This window comes from Gopherus flavomarginatus, chromosome 6 (assembly GCF_025201925.1).
Source record: "Gopherus flavomarginatus isolate rGopFla2 chromosome 6, rGopFla2.mat.asm, whole genome shotgun sequence".
In the NCBI taxonomy this organism is placed as follows: domain Eukaryota; kingdom Metazoa; phylum Chordata; order Testudines; family Testudinidae; genus Gopherus; species Gopherus flavomarginatus.
The window spans coordinates 107,683,211-107,703,048 of NC_066622.1; the positions used below are offsets into that span (position 1 = coordinate 107,683,211).

Sequence of the window (19,838 nt, forward strand, 5' to 3'; positions counted from 1 at the left end):
CAATTATGAGTTAAATAATATGGAAGCTCTCTCTGAGTTATAGTCCTGGGTTCTTTACCCTTTCACCTGCTCTAATAAATGAACATTTTTGTTAGGGGCGGGGGAAAATTTTCATGAAGCCTTTTATAGGGACTAAATGCTATCTAGGATTCTGAAATAATCTTAACGTCGCCCATAGAGTGCAATCCTTTGTTCTGGATTTGTCATTCCACAAGTTGAACTGCTCCTTACTACTGTCCAAGCTTCACAAGCCATGGGAGCAAGGGGCAGGCTGGGGTAGGTGCGACCGTGCGGTGCTGCCGACTGGGAGAGCAGCCTGAGCCAGAAGCTTCCAGCTCGCATGATATTCCAGGCAGGACTGAATCTCCATGAGACAAAACTTAAGAGAATGACCTGGAGTCACTCCCATTCGGTGCTCCAAGAGGAGGATAGCCATGTCTGACCAGGCACCACTGATTGACCTTACCGAGGTCAGTCAGCTGACCGAGGCTGAGCGGGACCCAGGCAGGCAGCAGGCTAAGCAGGTCCTGCGAATGGGACCCTGGAAAAAAGGCACGAAACGATTGTCTGCCATTGTTTTCACAGAAGGAGGGAGGGAGGAAGGCCTGAAGACATACTCAAAACTACCGGTGGCAAAGCTTTTGCCCCATCAGGCATTGGGAGCTTAACCCAGAATTCCAATGGGCACTGGAGTCTGGGAACTGTGGGGTAGCTACCCACAGTGCACCTCTCTATAAGTTCATGCTAGCCGCAGTACTGAGGATGCACTACACCGACTTAATGCGCTTAGTGTGGACATACACAATAGACTATAAAATCGAATTCTAAAAAATTGACTTCTATAAAATGGACTTAATTTCATAGTGTAGACATACCCTAAGTTTTCTCTAAGCTGCACAGCCGAGCAGCAGGCTATCAAGGGCTGTGCAGGTAAGGAGAGGTGCCTCTCCCTCAGCCCCAGAGCAGTTGCGGCCAGGGACAGGTGCCTTTCCTCAGCCTTGGAGCTGCTGGCCCCAGTCCTGGAGCTGCTGTGACCGGGGACAGCTCCTCTCACCCAGTCCCAGCCCCAGCCCCGGAACTGCCAGGGAGAGGTGTTGTTCCCCGGGCTGCTGCGATGAGAGAGGGCTGGGGGGAGTCCTCTCTCCCTGCCGCAGCCCCAGGGCAGCCTGCACCCCAAGCCACTCATTCTTCCCCTCCCCTCGAGCCCTCAACCCCAGCTGGAGCCCTCCTTGCACCCCAACCCTCTGCCCCATCCCCGAGCCCCCTCCTGCATCCTGACCCCCTCATCCCTGGCCCTGCCCCAGATCCCTCACCCCCCGAACCCCAAGCCTTTGCTCCAGCCCTGAGCCCCCTTCCACATTCTGACCCCCTCATCCCTGCCCCCCAACCCCTGATCCTCAGCTCCACCCCAGAGCCCACACCCCTAGCCAGAGCCCTCACGCCCCTGCATCCTAACCCTCTGCCCCATCATTTTGCCAGTGTCTGTGTGTTTGCATTGTGATACAATCTTTAATTACATGGTCACATGCTGTTTTTATCCATGAGATCCAGACCTGATTCAGTGTACAGGATGAATAGTGCACAGAGAATAAATCAGGATTGTATGGAGCATGAAGCTGCTTTTAGGATCCCTACTTGATTTGCTCTAGAAGTTGGAATATGTATAGAGAACAAGGTAGGGGGATGGCAGGAAGTGAGAATGGTCTTGTGGGTAAGGCAGGGGAATGCCACACAGGTGAACTCAGTCCTGTGCCTCTCTCTCCCATCATCTTCCTATTTGGGGCAGAGCTACTCTTTTAAACCTAAATGTTGTTGATGGCCTCTGATTGCATATTCCTTACTTTCTGGATGCCTGACTTGAAACACCTGGGGTTGGGTAATGTAGCCATGATGATCACGGAAAAGAATAAGTGTAGTCAATGGGAGCTATAGATGCTGAAAACTTCTGTCAATAAGGCCCTGGGGGGTGAAGGAATGAGCCCAGGATTAATATTTATGAGATCCTGAGTTCTGATCCTGGCTCTGCCACTGACTCACTGTGTGTCCTCAGACAACGCTTGGTCTCAGTTTCCTCATTGGTAAACTGGGGATAATAATGCTCTCATCTCACAGCAGAGATAAATCCATTAATGTTTGTGAAGCATTCAGATACTATGATGATGAGTGCTCTAAAAAAGGCCAGGAAAAAGTGGATAATTCTGTATTCAGTACAGGATTTGGATGGTGTGCAGTAAATAAGGCGAGGGACACTAACTAAATGATGAAGAGATAACATTCTTTTCGTGTAGTTTTTGTGTGTGTAACGTCTGGGTTTGCTGACTGCATGAAATCTTCGGTGTTTCCAGACACCACGTTTAAAAGAGGCTAGTTGGTAATAAAACTGATGCATGTGACTATTATCTATGCCTGTGGGGGATTGTGGTTTTTGGAGTCATGAAACATAGTTGTAGCTAACTTCTAAAAAAACTAGCTGTTTTCTATGCTACATGGTATAAACTGCTGCTTACTTGTTCCTTCTTTATGACCCCTCCAAAAAAAAAACCCCAACCCCCACCCTTTTTTCTAGCATAATTAATTTTGAAGCATTATTTAAATGCAAGTTCTATTTTCATTGTTTCAAGCATTAGCATTACAAGTGGTTTTACACTGCAGAACTGAAGTATCTGAGGACACTGTCAATCCATTGGTTAGCAGCTTAGGCAGAACATTCTGAGGTTAATCTTTCGAAAACAGTACTGGAGGTGAGCCTATTAATACAGATCCTTGTCACCAGCTTGGGCCTTGGCTACACTCACACTTTACAGCGCTGCAACTGGGGTGTGAAAAAACACCCCCCTGAGCGCTGCAAGATACAGCGCTGTGAAGCGTCAGTGTAATCAGGGCAGCAGCGCTGGGAGCGCGGCTCCCAGCGCTGCACGCTACACCCGTAAGGGATGTGGTTTACATGCAGCGCTGGGAGAGCTCTCTCCCAGCGCTGCCGCTCTGACTACACTCATACTTCGGCAGCGCTTTGAAATTCCAAATGTAGCCATACCCTTGGTGTATGGATGTATCCTCTACCAATTGGGTGTACGTTCTCTGTATTAAGTATGGTATTAGAAACACAGTGGTGTCAACAACGTTGAATACAAGTACACTGTTTACATAATTTTAACATTAGGATTTAATGTAACAAAACCAGAAAGTTCTTAAATAAGTTGTTTCATACTTCACTCATTATGTTGGGCCTTAATTCTTTTTAAAAATTGTAGAAGAAAAGGAAAACAAAATGTGTCTAGCACACTTCCTAAAGCAAATTGCTTGCCAATAGAACAGGGAAGGAAGCATGCAGGTTAAACAATATTTAGGCTCTTTATTTTTGCACATAACTCATACTTAGTCATTTGATGTCATTAAAAATGCACACGTGTCTGAAAGGCACCTTTTGATCCATTAGGATATAGGTTGCCTAATGACATTCATTTGATCATTAGCTGGTAGCTTTTCCAAAATGTGGTGGTGGCGGCATTTTTGATTTACTCCTTTCTGCCTGCCCCCAAAATACCTAAAGAGATTAGAGCTGACATGAACTGACCTAATTTGTTAAATTGTTTTTTCTTTGCAAATATTATGCAATATTAAACAAATAGTGTGTCTATGTCCTTAAAAGTGTTTTTTGCTGCTAGTACATTACCTCTAGACATTACTTTCTACCTTTTTAATGCTTAGTAATGTAAAAAGGGAAGACTGGATATAACAATCTCAAGCCCAAATGACCTAATGATTTAACCATGGTTTGTTCTTTTGGTCTCTTGACAGGTCAGTTTTCCTGTGGAAATAAGCACTGTGATGAGAAGGAAGCCCTGAAGAGCTGGGAGGTGAATTTTGGGTACATTGAATATGGTGAAAAGAGGAATGCGCTTGTGAAATTGAGTAAGTCAGCCCCTTCCTATGGTTAGGCTTCAAGCTTATGTAAATACAAATGAAGACTAATATCTTACTATTTAATGATATAATGAAAAACCTAGAAATGGTAGTCATGCTTAGGACAGTAGGCAAGGGGGAAAATAAGTTGTTCATGAAACTTTTGGTTGGATTAGTTACAAATATAACAATGGCTGTGCTTTAGGGTAATTTCTCTCTTTCCAACCTGTGATTGCTTTATTGTCTGAACACTTCTTGCTGTCTAGTTTTTAATGCAATAGATTGTTCTAGCAGTATTATTGTAACACAGCTTCTTCATTTGTTTTTTTAAATAGGAAGACTAACGGCATACATGAAGTTTCAGCACAGCTCATGCTAACCAATTCTGTGGTTAAATAGTCTTTAGGGCTGTCAAACACCTTTTTCAAGAATTAAATTCACTTAATTTTATTTTTAATACTGACATTTTTTAATTTTAATATTAGCATACCCAATTTTCTTCTTGAACAAGGTTACTGGGCTAGTGGAGGCAGGGGAAACAGTAGATGTTGTATATCATGATTTCAGTAAGGTTTTTGACACAGTCCCACATGACATTCTCATAAGCAAACTGGACGAATGTGGTCTATTCCAGTGCTTCTCAAGCTATCTGATGTAGCGGACTGGCAAATTTTTTTTTCCAATGTGCCAGGGACCGATGCCATATTATTATCCTATTCGACGCTCTTATGAGGAAACTCACCGTGGACTGGCAGCTGATGTGCCGGTCCATGGACCACCACTTTGAAAAGCACTGGTCTAAATGTAATTACCATAAGGTGGATGCACTACTGGTTGAAGGAATATACTCAAAAGTAGTTATCAGTGGTTCACCGTCAAACTGGGAGGGCCTATCTAGTGGGGTTCTGCAGGGTCAATCCTGGAACCAGTACTATTCAATATTTTCATTAATGACTTGGATAATGGAGTGGAGAGAGTGCTTATAAAATTTGCAAATGGTACAAAGATGAGGATTGTGTGCACTTTGGAGAACAAGATTAGAATTCAGAACTATCTTGACAAATTGGAGAATTGGTCTGAAATCAACCAGATGAAATTCAATAAAGACGTGCAAAGTAAAACACTTGGCAAGAAAAAATCAAATGCACAACTATAAAATGGAGAGTAACTGGCTATGCAGTAGTACTGCTACAAAGGATCTGAGAGTTATAGTGGACCACAAATTGAATGAGCTAAAAATGTGATGCAGTTGCAAAAAAGGGATGATATCTTTCTGGAGTCTATTAACAGGAGCGTTGTATGTAAGACATTGGGAGGTAGCTTTGCTGCTCTATTCAGCACTGGTGAGGCATCAGCTGGAGTATTGTATCCAGTTCTGGGCACCACACTGTAGGAAAGATGTGGACAAATCAGAAAGAGTCAAGAGGAGAGCAAGTTTAGAAACTGTGACCTAAGAGGAAAGGTTAAAAAGACTTGGCTTGTTTAGTCTTGAGAAAAGAATACTGGAGGGGGATCTTTTAAGTCTTTAGATATGTTAAGGGCTCTTATAAAGAGGACTGTGATCAATTCTCCATATATGCTGAAGGTACGACAAGAAACAGTGGGCTTAATCTGCAGCAAGGGAAATTTAGGTTAGATTTTAGGAAAAAACTTTGTAACTAGAAGCGTAGATAACCTTTAGAATGGGCTTCCGAGGGAGGTTGTAGAATCCTCATCATTAGAGGTTTTTAAGAACAAGTTGGACAAATACTTCTCAGGGTTGGTCTTTGACCTCTCAAAGTCCTTTCCAGCCCATTTCTATGATTTTGTGATTTTCCCCCAGAAAATCTTTAACTGCACTAAGGATAATTTTCATCTATTAAGTCCGATCTTATTGAATATGTGTGCATAACAATATATGGATACATACAAAAAATAATTAAGCTTCTTGTTGTAAATAGTGTGAGAGAAAGGGGTGAGTTTTTTTTTTTTAAATCTCTTGACTATGGGTCCATCTATACCAGGGGTCGGCAACCTTTCACAACTGGTGTGCCGAGTCTTCATTAATTTAAGGTCTTGCGTGCCGGTAATACATTTTAATATTTTTTAGAAGGTCTCTCTCTATGTGTCTATATATTATATAACTAAACTAGTGTTGTATTGTAAAAAAACAGAGGTTTTCAAAATGTTTAAGAAGCTTCATTTAAAATTAAATTAAAATGTTGATCTTATGCCGCTGGCCCTCTCAGCCACTGCTGGTCTGGGGTTCTGTTCACCTAGGCCGGCAGCGGGCTGAGCAGGGCCTGTGGCCGGGACCCTGGCTATCAAGGGTCCGGCAGCCGGAACCCCAGACCGGTAGCAGGCTGTGTGAAGCTGGCTGCTGGGACCCCACTGCCGCTCAGGGGTTCCATCCTCCAGCTCCTGCCAACCAGGATCCTGATTGCCAGAACCACTCAGCTCACTGCCAGTCTGGGGTCCCGGCCCTGCCCACGTACAGTGGGGACCTACCTTCTCCCTGGTTCTGGCCCATTGTCTTCCTCTCTCTGCACTGAGCTGAGGGTGGGAGTGCACTGAGCACAGGGCTGGAGGTGAAGGGTCTGGCCAGGAGCTAGAATGAGGGAGGGGGCTCAGGGTTGGGGAAGGAGGTTTGGGTGTGAAGCACTTACCTGGGCAGCTCCCATATGATTCGAGGGGTGCAGGTGGGAATGTTGGGGGGGGTGCAGGAGTTCCTGTTTGGTGCTCAGGGTGAGGGTGGGGATGTGGGAGGTGCATGGGGTGTGGGGGAGCTGGGGATGTGCAGGGGTGCAAGAGTCAGGGCAGAGGGCTGGGGGCATGTGAGGAGGGTGCAGGTGTCAGGGGAGAGGGAGGGCTGGGGTATGCGTGGGGGTGCCAGAGTCAAGGCTGGGATCGTGGGCGGTGAGTGAAGAAGTCAAGCAGAGGTCTGGGTGTGTATGAGGGAGGTACAGGGCCCAGGGCAGGGGACCCTTGCCCCTAACTGCCCCCCAGGACCCCATCCCCTATCTAAGCCTCCCTGCTCCTTGTCCCCTGACTGCCCCCCTAGGACCCTACCCCGTACCTGTCCCCTGACTGCCCCAACCCTTATCCACCCCCCCCAGACAGACTCCCGGGACTCCCATGCCCCATCCAACCGCTCCCCGCCCCCTGACAGGACCCCCCAGAACTCCCAACCCATACAACCCTCTCCCTACTCCCTGTATGCTGCAATCCCTCTCCACACCCCTGCCTCCTGACAGCCCCCCCACCCCAAACTTCCAACTCATCCAACTCCCCCAGTTCCTTGTCCCTTGACCACCCCCTCCAGAGACCCCCCCACCCTAACTGCCTCCCAGGACCCTCCTTGCTCCCTGCTGCCCTGCCTCCTATCCACCCCCTTCCCCCAACAGACCCCAGAACTCCCATGCCTCATCCACCGCCCCCCGCTCCCTGACTTCCCCCCTCCAGAGACCCCCGCCCCGGCCACCCCCTATCCAACCCACCCTGCTCCCTGTCGCCTGACCGCCCCCACCCTTTTATCCACCGCTCCCCTCCCCAGCCCTGGACCTCTTACCTTGAGGCTCCAAGCGGAGCCAGATACACTACCCTGGACAGCCCCGCCCCTCAGAGCGCTGCACGCATGGCGGCAGGGCTCCGGGTGAGCGGGGAGCCTCTTTTCCTCCCTGCGGAGCCAAACGCTGTCCGGCGAGAGCATGCATCCCCGCCCCTCAGAGCGCTGCACGCATGGCGGCAGGGCTCCGGGTGAGCGGGGAGCGTCTTTTCCTCCCTGCGGAGCCAAACGCTGTCCGGCGGGAGCATGTATCCCCGGCCCCAAGAGTGCTGCACGTGTCATGGCAGGGCTCCAGGGGAGGGGTGGGTGGCTTGGTGCACGCGGCCCAGTGATCCAGCCCGGGACTGTGGACCCTGTGGCAAGCGGGCAGGATTTTTAATGGCACGCGGAGTCCCAGCAGGCAGCTGCGTGCCATTAAAAATTGGCTCGCGTGCTGTCTCTGGCACGCGTGCCATAGGTTGCCGACCTCTGATCTATACAATAATACTTGCTCTGCGGAGAAGCCTTGGTAGTGTTTGTTTCTTTTAATATGGTCCTAATGTGGTTTGATCCTCCCCACAAATGCACATCCAAAACATATTATAACATGATCCGCAGAAACAATAAATGCTACTTATTTTTTGTGAACAGTAGTCAGTGCTGAGACTCCCATCTTCCTTCAAAGTGATTCGCTACTTTGGAGTCATACTGACAGTTCTATCGCATACTATTTTCCCCTTTTTTGAACCCTGGTTATAGCTACGTTGGAATTTTTCTGTTGTAGTAAAAATTAGTGAAATTGAAAGAAATTTATAAAGATAGGGATAACAATGTTGATAATAATTATTACGTATTTTTATTGAATGTGACATTTATATGTTCAAATTGTCTTTTCCTCCCACCCAGGATTGTGTCCACAATGTTCCTGCAAATTAAATTTTCATCACAGGTAATGGAACCTTTTGAAAAATTCAGATTAAATAAATCTATTATGATTAAACTTATAAGAAAGCTTGGAAGAATGCTGCAAAAATTACTATAACTTTTGTTTATACTGACTTCCTTATCATTTTAATGAAATGGATACTCTAGCATTGCTAATTATATATTTTTGTGCTAATGAAATTCATAATAAAAGTTGCAACTCAAATTGTAACATTTATTTTTATTTGCTCATACTTATCTCAAATTTGCTTTTAGGCTGAACTTTCCATGCTAGATTTTAGCCCAAAGATTAGTTTTTGGGAAGCTTATGCAAAACCTGCCTAGTGATTTTTTGACTTAGGCAAGCAGGAAAAATGGTTATGCATTTCCTATTTAAAAATATTGTTATAGGGATGGGAGTGGAGCTGCAGCTGGACCGCAGTGGGACTTGACAGCCAGGCCTGTAGCTGAGTGCGGCTCCACTCCCGGCCACGCCGCCTGCCTCAGCCCTGGGCCGGGAATGGAGCTGTGGCCAGGAGATGAGAATGGGGCCGGGGCCAGGAGCATAGCTGACCTGCGGCCGGATCGCAGTTGGGGCTGGCCGCAAGGCCCCTGCCTGGGTGCAAGGCTGTGCTGAGGATCGGCAGACCGGCCCCTGGCCGGGTGAGGCGCTGCATTGAGGCTGGGGATGGGACCAGGTGTGGGGCTGGAAGCCAGGGTCATGGATGTGGGCAGGGTTGAAGCAGAGCTGGGGGTGAGGCAGGGCTGGGTGGCACTCCGTCCTCCCTCCCACCCCAGTATGGGCTGGCCCATGCCCACCCGAATGTTCCTCTGCGCTCCTTTAGGGGGGAACAACCCACAGTTGGGGGACCTCTGGTCTATGGGATTGGTGCGTTCTTCATGCCATCTACCCAGTGGCACTTCATTTAGTAGGGGAGAGCAATGTGTTGGCAGATCATCTCAGCAGAGACCGTTTTCAGATGTATGTGAGGTCTCTGAAGGACCAGGTAATACAGAGATTTTCTCCAGCTGGGGTCAGCCCAGTACAGACCTATTTGTGATCAAGTTCAACAAAAAGTGTGATCTTCTATTTTGTTCCAGAGCAGGAAAGGAGAGTCAGTCTATCTCGGATGCTTTCCTACTGTTTTGGGGAGAGGACCTTATGTATACTTCCATTTTCCATTAATTCAGAAGGTGGTGAGGAAGATAAAACAGGTCAGGGCAAAGGTGTTCTCAGTTGCGCCAGCTTGACTTAGAGAGCAGTGGCACATGGATCTGCATCAGCTGTTGGAGAGAGACCACAAACTGCTTCCCTTGTCCCTTTGTCTCTTGCTGCAGCTGCGTGGCAGGATTCTTTATCCTGATCTGCAGTCTCTCCATTCCTGGGCACTTGGGATTTGATGAATGTAGAACAATCTTGTTCCTTGTTAGTTCAAAATGTATTATTTAATTCTAGAAAGCAAGTAGTGAAAGCAAAGTTATTACTTGAAATGAGTTAGATTTATTTTTTAGTTGCAAGGCAAATCTGTCTCACCAATTACAGCTTGTATTCTGGGTATATTGGAGTATTTGGTGTATTTAAAGTCCGAGCGATTATCTAATTCTTCTTTAAGAGTTCATTTGGTGGCTGTTTCATTTTATCATGTTTTGGGTTTTATCATATGGGTTTTTGTCTATCTGCTATTTCCAGATGGATTAAATAATGTATCTTTGAATGTGACAAATTAGCAGCAGTGCCTGTACCTACTGTTGTGAGATTTTTCTTTTGCTTGTCTTAAACGTTTCCCTGTTGTGCAAATCTGTAAGGCTCCTACTTGGAAGTCAGACCATATGACTAGTAAACATTATGCTTTGTATTTGGCTTCAAGAGCAGATGCTAGATTAGATGGAATAGGGCCTCAATTACTGTTTAATTAGGACTCTGTCCCCTTCTCCTGAGTTTTCCGCGCTGCTTGCCAGACTACCCTTAAGTGGAAATATGCAGAACCACTCAAAGAAGAAATGAAGGTTACTTGTAACTGGAATTCTTGAGATGACTCTCTATGTTCGCTCATCCCGCCCATCTTCCCCTCTTTCTCAGAGTCCTATCTTGGTTTCTCTCAGTTGTGGTAGAAGGAACTGAGGCAGGAGAGGGCTCAGTGCCCCCTTGTATAGCGTTGCCCTTAATCAGTGTTTGAAGATGCTGAGGGAAGGGATAGGAGGGGGTGCACATGGTAGGCACTACTTGAAGAAGGTTCTACCATTAGGTTGCACTGGTTGGTGCATTACCCGTAAGTGTGAATATACAGTCATTGCAAAGAACTCTGTGTATAAGTAAGTAACCTTCATTTTAGCATTTTCTATCTTCTTGTGTTCAGATGTACACCCTTAACAGTAATATTTTTTGCCTTAGACATTCATTTTAAATGTTTAATCTGCAATAAACAAATGTTGGAAGTAGTATATCTTTTGACTGGGCTTGATTTCTGATTTTTGTTGTTTGAGGAGTACATTTGCAGAACTTATGCATTCATTTTTTATTATAAAGGAGGAGAGAAGTCAAATCAAACAAGAAAAGACAGAGAACAGAACGAAACTCTGAAGACCCCAAAAGTAAGAAGTCAAGATTATCTCATTCAGAAAAACACAGATCTAAGAGAAAGAAACAGAAAGGTAAAATAAGTTTTTAAACTGTCTCTATTTTTAAATATTAAATACAATTATTGAGTGTTTAACCTTATCAAAGTGAGAGATACATTTGTTTCTGGATTTCAATGGCTCAATAACTGGATTGTCAGGAGAAAGAGAAAGGGGATGAATTTCTAATGGTTCACAGACAGGAAGAGCCTTCAGAGTAATATGTTGTTTGAAGAAAGAATTGTCCAAACAAAGGGAAGCAGAATACCAAATAGATTGCGGAAGTGTTTGGTTCCGTGTGGCTCTGGGGTTGCAAGCCTTTTGGTAACCTAAGGTAACCTTTTGGACATCACAGATACGGGGATAACATATGTTACCTCAAACTGATGACCTATTTTGTAGAAAAATAATTCCTTTTACTTAAATGTTTGCCTTATTTTGTGTGTGAGAGAGAGAGAGAGGGGGATTTATTAGGTGGTAAGTGTACGCTTGTAAAACATGTTAAAATAGTGCATAAAACCAAGGTAAACTAAATATTTTTAAATGGCTGTTTCTTTTCAGATCAAGTTTCCTCAGATGATTCAGATGATTTTGATAACGGTAAATTATTCAGAGGACTTCCTAAATTTTTGAACTAAAAGTTTGTATGCTATTTCCAATTGATTTGTCCTTGGGTTCAGTTCTATTCATCAGCAGTTTTGGTTTTCTGACACGATTTGAAATATTGTTTATGAAATATTGTAGGAAGAGAAGCAAACATAGGATATATCAAACAAAAAAAAGATTGATTTAAATCAGTGATTCTCAACCAAGGGTATGTGTACTTCTAGGGGTACACAAAGGTCTTCCGGGGGGTACATCAACTCGTCTAGATATTTGCCTAGTTTTACAACAGGCTACAGAAAAAGTACTAGCGAAGTCAGTACAGACTAAAATTTCATACAGATAATGACTTGTTTATGCTGCTCTGTATACTATACACTGAAATGTAAATACAATATTTATGTTCCAATTGATTTATTTTATCATTATATGGTAAAAATAAGAAAGTAAGGAATTTTTCAGTAATAGCATGTTGTGACACTTTTGTATTTTTGTCTGGTTTTGGGAGCAAGTAGTTTTTAAGCGAGGTGAAACTTGGAAGTACGCAGAACAGATCAGATTCCTGAAAGGGGTACAGTAGACTGGAAAGATTGAGAGCCACTAATTTAAATGCATAGGAAGGATAGGTGAAGTATACTTGGCAGGAATTCTTTTCAAGTTTATGGAATGAAGAAAAATTATGGAATCTAGGAAGGAGAAGATAATAGAAGAATAGTAATACTAGGAAAAATAGTTAAAGAATTGGGTTAAATTTGTGCAAGAAAGACTGTAAGAGTGAAAACAAATATTACTCTGCTAATCACTGTGGGGCAAGTGAGGTACGTGAGGTATATATATCTATTTAGATACACTATATAATAGTAAGTTATCTGTAACCTCAGAATAAATTATTAGAGAGCAGTGTGAGGGAGGTACTTTGCCCAATATGCTCTAAACCAAAGTCCCTTCCAGTTCCCACCCGCAATAATTCATAGAGCCACTTGCTACAGTAAGGAGAGATCAGTGGCTGATCCTAGCAGTCCTAGTTGCTACTTTGGCAATGGCATTCCCTGCTCCTCACTAATTCTGCTCCCCAGTGCCTGTTTTATTATGTGGGCTCCTGCCTCTGGGCCTCCTACTTTCTTCTTGTAGAGTGTCTGTAAAAGACTGTTAGTTTCTGTTTACCAGCCCTCCTTAAATAGAAGATTTGGGGATACCTACCAGACCCTCAATTCCCTGCCAGGCAAAGAGAGTCCTGGAGTAGTTCTCTCTCTCCACAATGGAAGACTTTGGGCTGCCCCCTGGTGCTGCCAGAAAGGAGCCATAGGGAGCAATTGGGGGAAAGGGGGGCTAAAGATCTATAACCTCCCCTCCCCCCCCATTTTTTAAAAAAAAATTACATTGTAGAGTTACAAACTATTACATGTTTTTTGAGGCTGAAGCTATAAAGTGTTAGGTGTTTAAGAGGCTGAGACAAAATCTGTTAGTTTCTCTACATTATTACAGTTTATAATTTAGTTGACATAAATCAGCATGTAAATAGAAATTGAATAGTTTATTCCATTTTTATTACCATGATTCAAAACACTATATTACTGTAATTTTAGATGCTCACATTGATTTCTGCTGGTGAGGTTAGAACACATGAGCTGTAAGGTCCTGAAATTGCTACTATGCCTCTAATTTTCTGCATTATATCTTTGTTCTTAGATAGATGGGAGATTAAACTCTTTGAGGTTCTGTATGCCAGCATGGACCACATGCAGGATTTCTTTGTTTAGTTTTAGGAGCAAAGTGCTAACACTGTTGATACAAGGATCAGTGTTCTGGAGCAGAGTCCAACAGAAAGGCATTAGTGGCACCATACCAAATCAATAGGGCTTTTAAAAACAAATGCTGTAATGTAAAAATTTTAGCTGGCAAGCAGAAATGATTGTCAGATGCATTTGCCATAACTGTTACGTTTTGGGCAAAAGATGAGTTGATAAAGTTTCATTTCTGTGCAGTCTTGAAAGTCCTCTATATAGTAACTTATTTTAATTAATTGTAGAAAAAATGTGGAGGACAACCTTAAAAATTAAAGAATATAAATTAAAGAATATAATGAAAAATGTGTGCAGTCTACCAATATGGGACAATCCATCTTGAAAACTGGACCCTGAAAGCTGGATTGAACACTATTCTCTCATGTTTTTCATGTCTCTTTTTTAATAATAATATAATAATATAATAATATATATAATAATAAATAATATTTCATTTTAAGATAGAAAACAATATTTTTTTATTGATTTCCCTTCTTAAGGTTGCACGTACCATGAGATATGTATTAGGGAGACAGCTGCACATTTATATGAAAAGCAATTTGCAAAAAAAATCCCCTTCACCCCTCACCCCTCACCCCCCCGTCCCCCTCCCCACAAAATTCTCACATTTAAAGTTGTACTTTGACTCAGAGGCTTAGACTTGCCAATAGTGCCATGTAAAATTTGAAAAAAAAATTGAAAATTAATTTTCTTAAGATGTTTTAATAATATTTAACAGACCCAGATGGCAGTGAAGAGCAAGATGTTCCTTCAGACGCTGACTTTTGGAAGGGTCCTCTATTGGAGACAGATGAAAAATCACGGTTAGTTCTGATACCAGTAGCTTGTATATCTTGCAATAGTTATGCCTACTCAAAAATCATGTGGCTGTATGCATCTTTTCAGGATTTATTATGATTATTCCAACACTGAAAATCAATCCCAAATCTTCTTCCCTTCAGCACACTCAAGTATATATCCTTAGGAGAGGGAGTGTGTGAAACTTGGAGAAATCCTCCCCTCAAGCCAGGGAGCTGCTCCAGTCCTGCTACTGCAGCCTCAGAACTACAGTAGCCTCTGTTTTGCTTGCCATCTCCTCTGCTCCTTCACCTCTATAGAAAGGAAGGTGACTCCACTTAGTCATTGATTCACTGGCTCTTCCCTGCTCTTCCTCTGCCCCACCCATTACCCTGGGCCTTTGCAGCGCTGTGGAAGGACCTGCCACAGGTCTGGGCTCCATGATGTAATGGCCATGCACACCCCTTGAGGGGATTCTTATGGCCATAATTTGCTCCTTTGCATTTTTTTTCACCAGTAAATATTTTGGAATATTTACACAATGGGAAATAATTTGATTTCTGTTAAGAGAATACCTCCCGTTTACTTTCTTTAAAACCAGTAACAAAATAAAATTGGGAATTTTTGCTTTAGATCCTTTAAAAATAACACCTACATTGGACACTATTTAAACAAAAAGCACCAGTGACACAACTTATATTTTGAAGAGTGGGAAGAGAATTGCTCTGTAGCATAAATTTGCTGTGCATGTATGTATCCAACCTTTCCCAAAACAGGAATTTATTTAGGATCCAGTGCTGGTCTTCTTCCTCAGATGCCCTGCTACTCTTTGCTCGTTCAGGAAGAACTAAGGACCTGATTTCATTTCAAACAAACAATTCAAACTGTATTTGATTTTTTTTTTCAAATTTTTGGCTAAACTTTACTTGAAGTCAATCTATTCTTGAAATACATTAGAGGAAATAACTACCTCCATGCAGGTCAGCTCACAAGGGAGTGAGTCATATCCTACCCTCACTCCATGGGGATAAAGACATAAAAAGTATCAGAACTGTCATAGTTCTTCTGTGTGGTGAGGCAGTCATTGAGGAGCCATGTAAGGAGACACTACACCTACTACATACCATGGAGCAGTGCTCAGCAGTACCTTTCTCCATATCAGCTTGCAAGTATTGTAGTGAGGCAATCTGCCACTATGCAGATACAGAGCCCTGCTCAGATACAAAATCTATATCCATGGATATAAATCGGGTATCCATGGAGCTGCAGGGCTTGATCGGGAACTGCAGTGGCAAAAGCAGCAGCATGCAGGCTGCCTCTTACAGGAGCCAACACCCCGTGCGGGAAGCTCTTCTAGCGTGGCTGTACTGCCTCCAGGCCCGCCCACTGGGGTGGGCACTAGGTTCACTGGCGGCTGGTTGTACTGGTTGCACTAGTGTGTGCAAGAAGCTCACACGCTCCTGGACAGGAGCCTCAGACCACTGCGTGGAAGGGATTCTTTTCTGGGAGGTACAAGCTGCTTGCATGCGCTAGTGCAACCAGGGACAGCTGCCAGTGAAGCTGGTGCCTGCCCCAGTGAGTGGGGCTGGGGGCGTTACAACCAAGCTAGAGGACCTGCCAGTGCAGGGTTCTGGCTCCTGTGAGCGGCAGCCTAACATGCTGCTGCTTTTGCCGCTGCGATTCTTGGTAGAGCCCTGTAGCTCTGCAGATACCCGATTTATATTCATGGATATCCGCACCCATAGATACAGGTTTTGGATGCGGGCAGGGCTCTACAGATACACGTGAAAAGACACCTCCTTCCCACTACTACAGCTTCATGGGCTTTAGTAATAGCCAGAGAGTGATGTTGTCTGTCCAAGGTGATGTTACTTGTACAAAACCCTATTTGCATACTTAACTAGAGATAGTAATAGAAAAATGCCCTAAAAAGCTGTTGTTGGGCTTGCACAGCCACAAACTCCAGAATACTTATTTCATTGGAAAAGATGAAAACCAAATCTAATCCTCCTTGATTCCCAAAGCCATTTAGTGCATGGCTTTTAACTGGTTCTTCTTATAACCAGATATCTCGCCAAACGTTTGTAGCACAAGGAATAAAGACTGTGTGGCTGCAGATAAAAAGCCCTACATCTGCTACTCACATATTTTAATAATAATATTTGATTTTTCTTTCAGGGAGGAAGAGTTTGATGAGTATTTTCAAGACTTGTTTCTCTGAAAATCCATGTGGAAACCTAGATTAACTTCTTCTTGAATTGATCTGATTCATATCTGAATCCCAAATCAGATTTAGGAATGTATGTATATTTTTTTCTATAAAAATTCCATTAAAGCCACTGCTCCTACAATTGACTGTCCATGGACACATACCCGTGCTTGCATAGAGCATCACTGGGACATGCCCATGTTTGGTCAGTTGCAGGATTGGGGCATAAGCAGTTTCTCTTGGAAGATGATAGATACCCTGTACATTAATGAAGAATGACATATAACATACCTGGTTATAATTTATTTTCAGCTGAGTGCATTGTAAAGTACAAATCTAAAAAATTATAGAAGACCCTGCACATTAATCTCAAAAGAGGGTGACAAGGAGACATATCAGAATGGAGTTTACTGATAGAGTGCAGTGTTTTCACAACGATCAGATGCATGAAGTACTTTCTTCCATGCTGCGCTTTCTAGTTACTTGTTTTAAAGGCATATTCTAGTTGACTCCCTATTCTGTATTTACCACTAAACTCTTCAATAAAATATGTATAGTTCTCTCTTAAATCTATTAAACCATGCAGCAAAGTGTTCGTGGATTTAAATTAATCAGTCACCCAGTGTTTAAGATTCAGACATCTATATGTGTAAATCTTTTTGAAATATTGATACTGAAGTTTCTGATTCTATAAAACTTATTTTGTTTGGCCTAAGTAAATCTTTTCTTCCTAAAATTGATGATGATGTTTTCTTTAATTTTTTATAAGCATTAGTTCACTGTTACCCTCCTCATTTTAAGTCTTTATTTTAAATGTTGTTTGATTGCCAGTCCCATGGACACTCCACTAGCAGTTTGGGATGTTAGTTTCTCACATTTGTTTTAATAAATAAGGTACGTGGTTTGCCTCTGGGAAATGTATATATGGCTTATGCGTTATCTGTGGTTTCTGATCTCCATAGCAGTGAATGAAGGGTAATCCTACTTTAAAGGGTAATCCTGAGCATGCAAAACAAGAACATATAGTAACACTTGAGACTTACTCGTTTTTTTCCTATTCAAATTGCAGCATAACTTTAAATTCATTTTATTGTATGTTTCCAAAGAAACAGTCTGCACAAGATTAATTACAGTGGCCATTCCTTTTCCAATGGAAGACTACTTCAGCTGCATAAAAGACATTTGTGTTACCATAGTATGGAATGAAATTTACATTTTAAACAGTCTCGGTAAAATTAATGTTTTTTAAAATACTGTCTGTATTTTTGAAAGCTGAAACCTTAATTGGATGAGTCATTCACGCAGTAGATGCCATATAACAAAGTACTTGGTGTAAACAACATAATTGCAGACATGGTTGTAATATATCCATGAACATGTTATTACATGTGCATGATTTATGTGTATATCAACATATCTCTATTTACATTTAGTATTACTTAACATAATTACAATTTTAACAGTTCATACATACAGAATGGATGACAGTACAGAGACACATTTAAGGTGTCCTTGAATAACAAGTAAAGGTAGCCTTGTGTGTGTGAAGTCTTCTTTAGGTAAGAAGATGGATTTAAAGGTTAATTCTTTGTCATCTTGCAAGCTTAGTTGGGAGCCAAATCCAATCTGCAGCAATCAGTTTAAGTCTGTGTAACTTGTCTGTAGGGGCTTTAGTAGAGTCTGTTGCTATATTTGCTGCTGCAAATACTGTAGAATAGGCATGTATTTTGGATACCTAACTCTTCTCTGGGCCTTCAAAATGCAGTTATAAAATGGTACAATATACATATTAAATACATTGTTTCATTTAATGTATTTTGAATTATAAGTAGATGATAAAAGCAAACTTGGTATTTCTTCATATCTACATTTATTACAGAAAATAATACATCATATCCAGTTTATGGCATTTTTAAGTCTGCATAAATATTTGGCCCATTAATACATTAAAGATGTAACAAGTGGGAATATTTTTGTGGAAGAATGTTTTATTTCTCATTATAGTTGCGCAGTATCTATGTCTTGTGTATGTTAGAACATTTTTAAATCATTTTTTATAAAAATGCTAGGAGGATATGGGGAAAGAGAAAGGAGAATATAGTTCAGCATGCCATGTATACAGCATAATTTGGGTGTTACCTGTGCACATTTAGAAAGGATAGTGTTTTAATGTATGGAGATACAAAATCAGAGACTTATTAATGGAGCATTGGTCAGTAATTGCACATCACAGTTGAAGAGAAAAATCTGAAATGTTTTTCTCCTGCACTTTGTAGGGAAACTTAATATACAGTAAAAGTATTCATCATGGGGCAAATATTCCCCCTGCCTCTGTGGGTGTTAGATTCCCTTCAATCAATAGAACCTGTACATTCCTGTTTTCTGGGGGAAAGGAAGGGTGGCAGGATTCGGGGAGCCTGCACATGGGGAGAATAATTTGTGCATTGCAGAACCACCCTTTATACTTTTGCACTGTTAGATTTGGAATTGGGTCCAATGGATACTCTGGAATATGAATTTTGTACATAAATCCACTGGTCATTCCCCTTTCTCCGCCTATGGGAATGGCAGACACTCCAGACCAAGAGCGGAAGAGTGGCTGTGGAAAGCTCCATTGCCATTCTTTATACTTGCTTACAAAGAGACCATTAATGCACAGACTAGTTTCCTAGGGTGTGACTAGGGGAGGATTTGTGAAGACTGTGTTTTTTCTCCAATCTTGTTGGGGCAAATTCAGTGATTCTGAAATACCAGACAAATGTATTTGTTATTCTGTCCAAAAATGTTGTATCTGCATTTCATATACCTTTTAAGACATTTGAACATATAGTCCTGCTCAAGGGATATTGGTGTAGATCCTTTGATAAATTCTTCATTCTAAATAAAAAGCTTACAGTTCTTATGGCTGCACTTCGATTTTATGTAAAGAGACCGTTTTTGTTTATATAGGATGTCAGGTTCATGAGCCATTAGCAGATAAATAATGGGCAGAATTGTGTACTTATGGAGAAGGGAGCGGTTTCTCCAAAGCCACTGCTGCAATTACAGATTGACAGTGGTAGCTTCAGGGGGCCATGGGTCTGATTTTATAGACACAGGACTGATGCTAGTGGTTAGGTCTTCTAAAGTGGTGGAAGGGACAACTCCAGGATTGTATCTAGGATTGAGGATGCAGGAATGGGATATAGTTCAGTCCAGATGAAAGAAATAAACATAATATAAAATGTAATGCTATGAGTTATGAAATTGTCTGCAGTGTTTTGGTTTCTGGTATGTGCAATTTAGGTCTTGTGATACGAAATTACTGGTTGTAATCTATCATGAAAAATCATTTATAATTTTCTGGACATTCTGCAGCATTTATACATTTTAATAAAAATACTGTATATAAATTGAGTGATAAGAAGCAATACCAAGAATTGAACTCATAATCAACTCATTTTGCCCCATAATTCATGTTTTCTAGTTTTCAATGGAT

General features: G+C 42.3%; 1 protein-coding gene across 1 annotated transcript in view; it reads left to right on the top strand.

Annotated features, from left to right (window-relative positions):
• LOC127054013 (protein FRA10AC1) overlaps positions 1–19,261 on the top strand; it is a 66,600-nt gene extending 47,339 nt beyond the window's left edge. The window contains exons 9-14 of the mRNA XM_050959629.1: positions 3,799–3,912; positions 8,333–8,375; positions 10,878–11,002; positions 11,528–11,566; positions 14,093–14,177; positions 16,330–19,261. Of these exons, the coding sequence (XP_050815586.1) occupies positions 3,799–3,912; positions 8,333–8,375; positions 10,878–11,002; positions 11,528–11,566; positions 14,093–14,177; positions 16,330–16,372 (449 nt within the window). The 3' untranslated portion in view covers positions 16,373–19,261. The remainder of the gene's footprint in view (positions 1–3,798; positions 3,913–8,332; positions 8,376–10,877; positions 11,003–11,527; positions 11,567–14,092; positions 14,178–16,329) is intronic.
• The last annotated feature ends 577 nt before the right edge of the window (positions 19,262–19,838 follow it).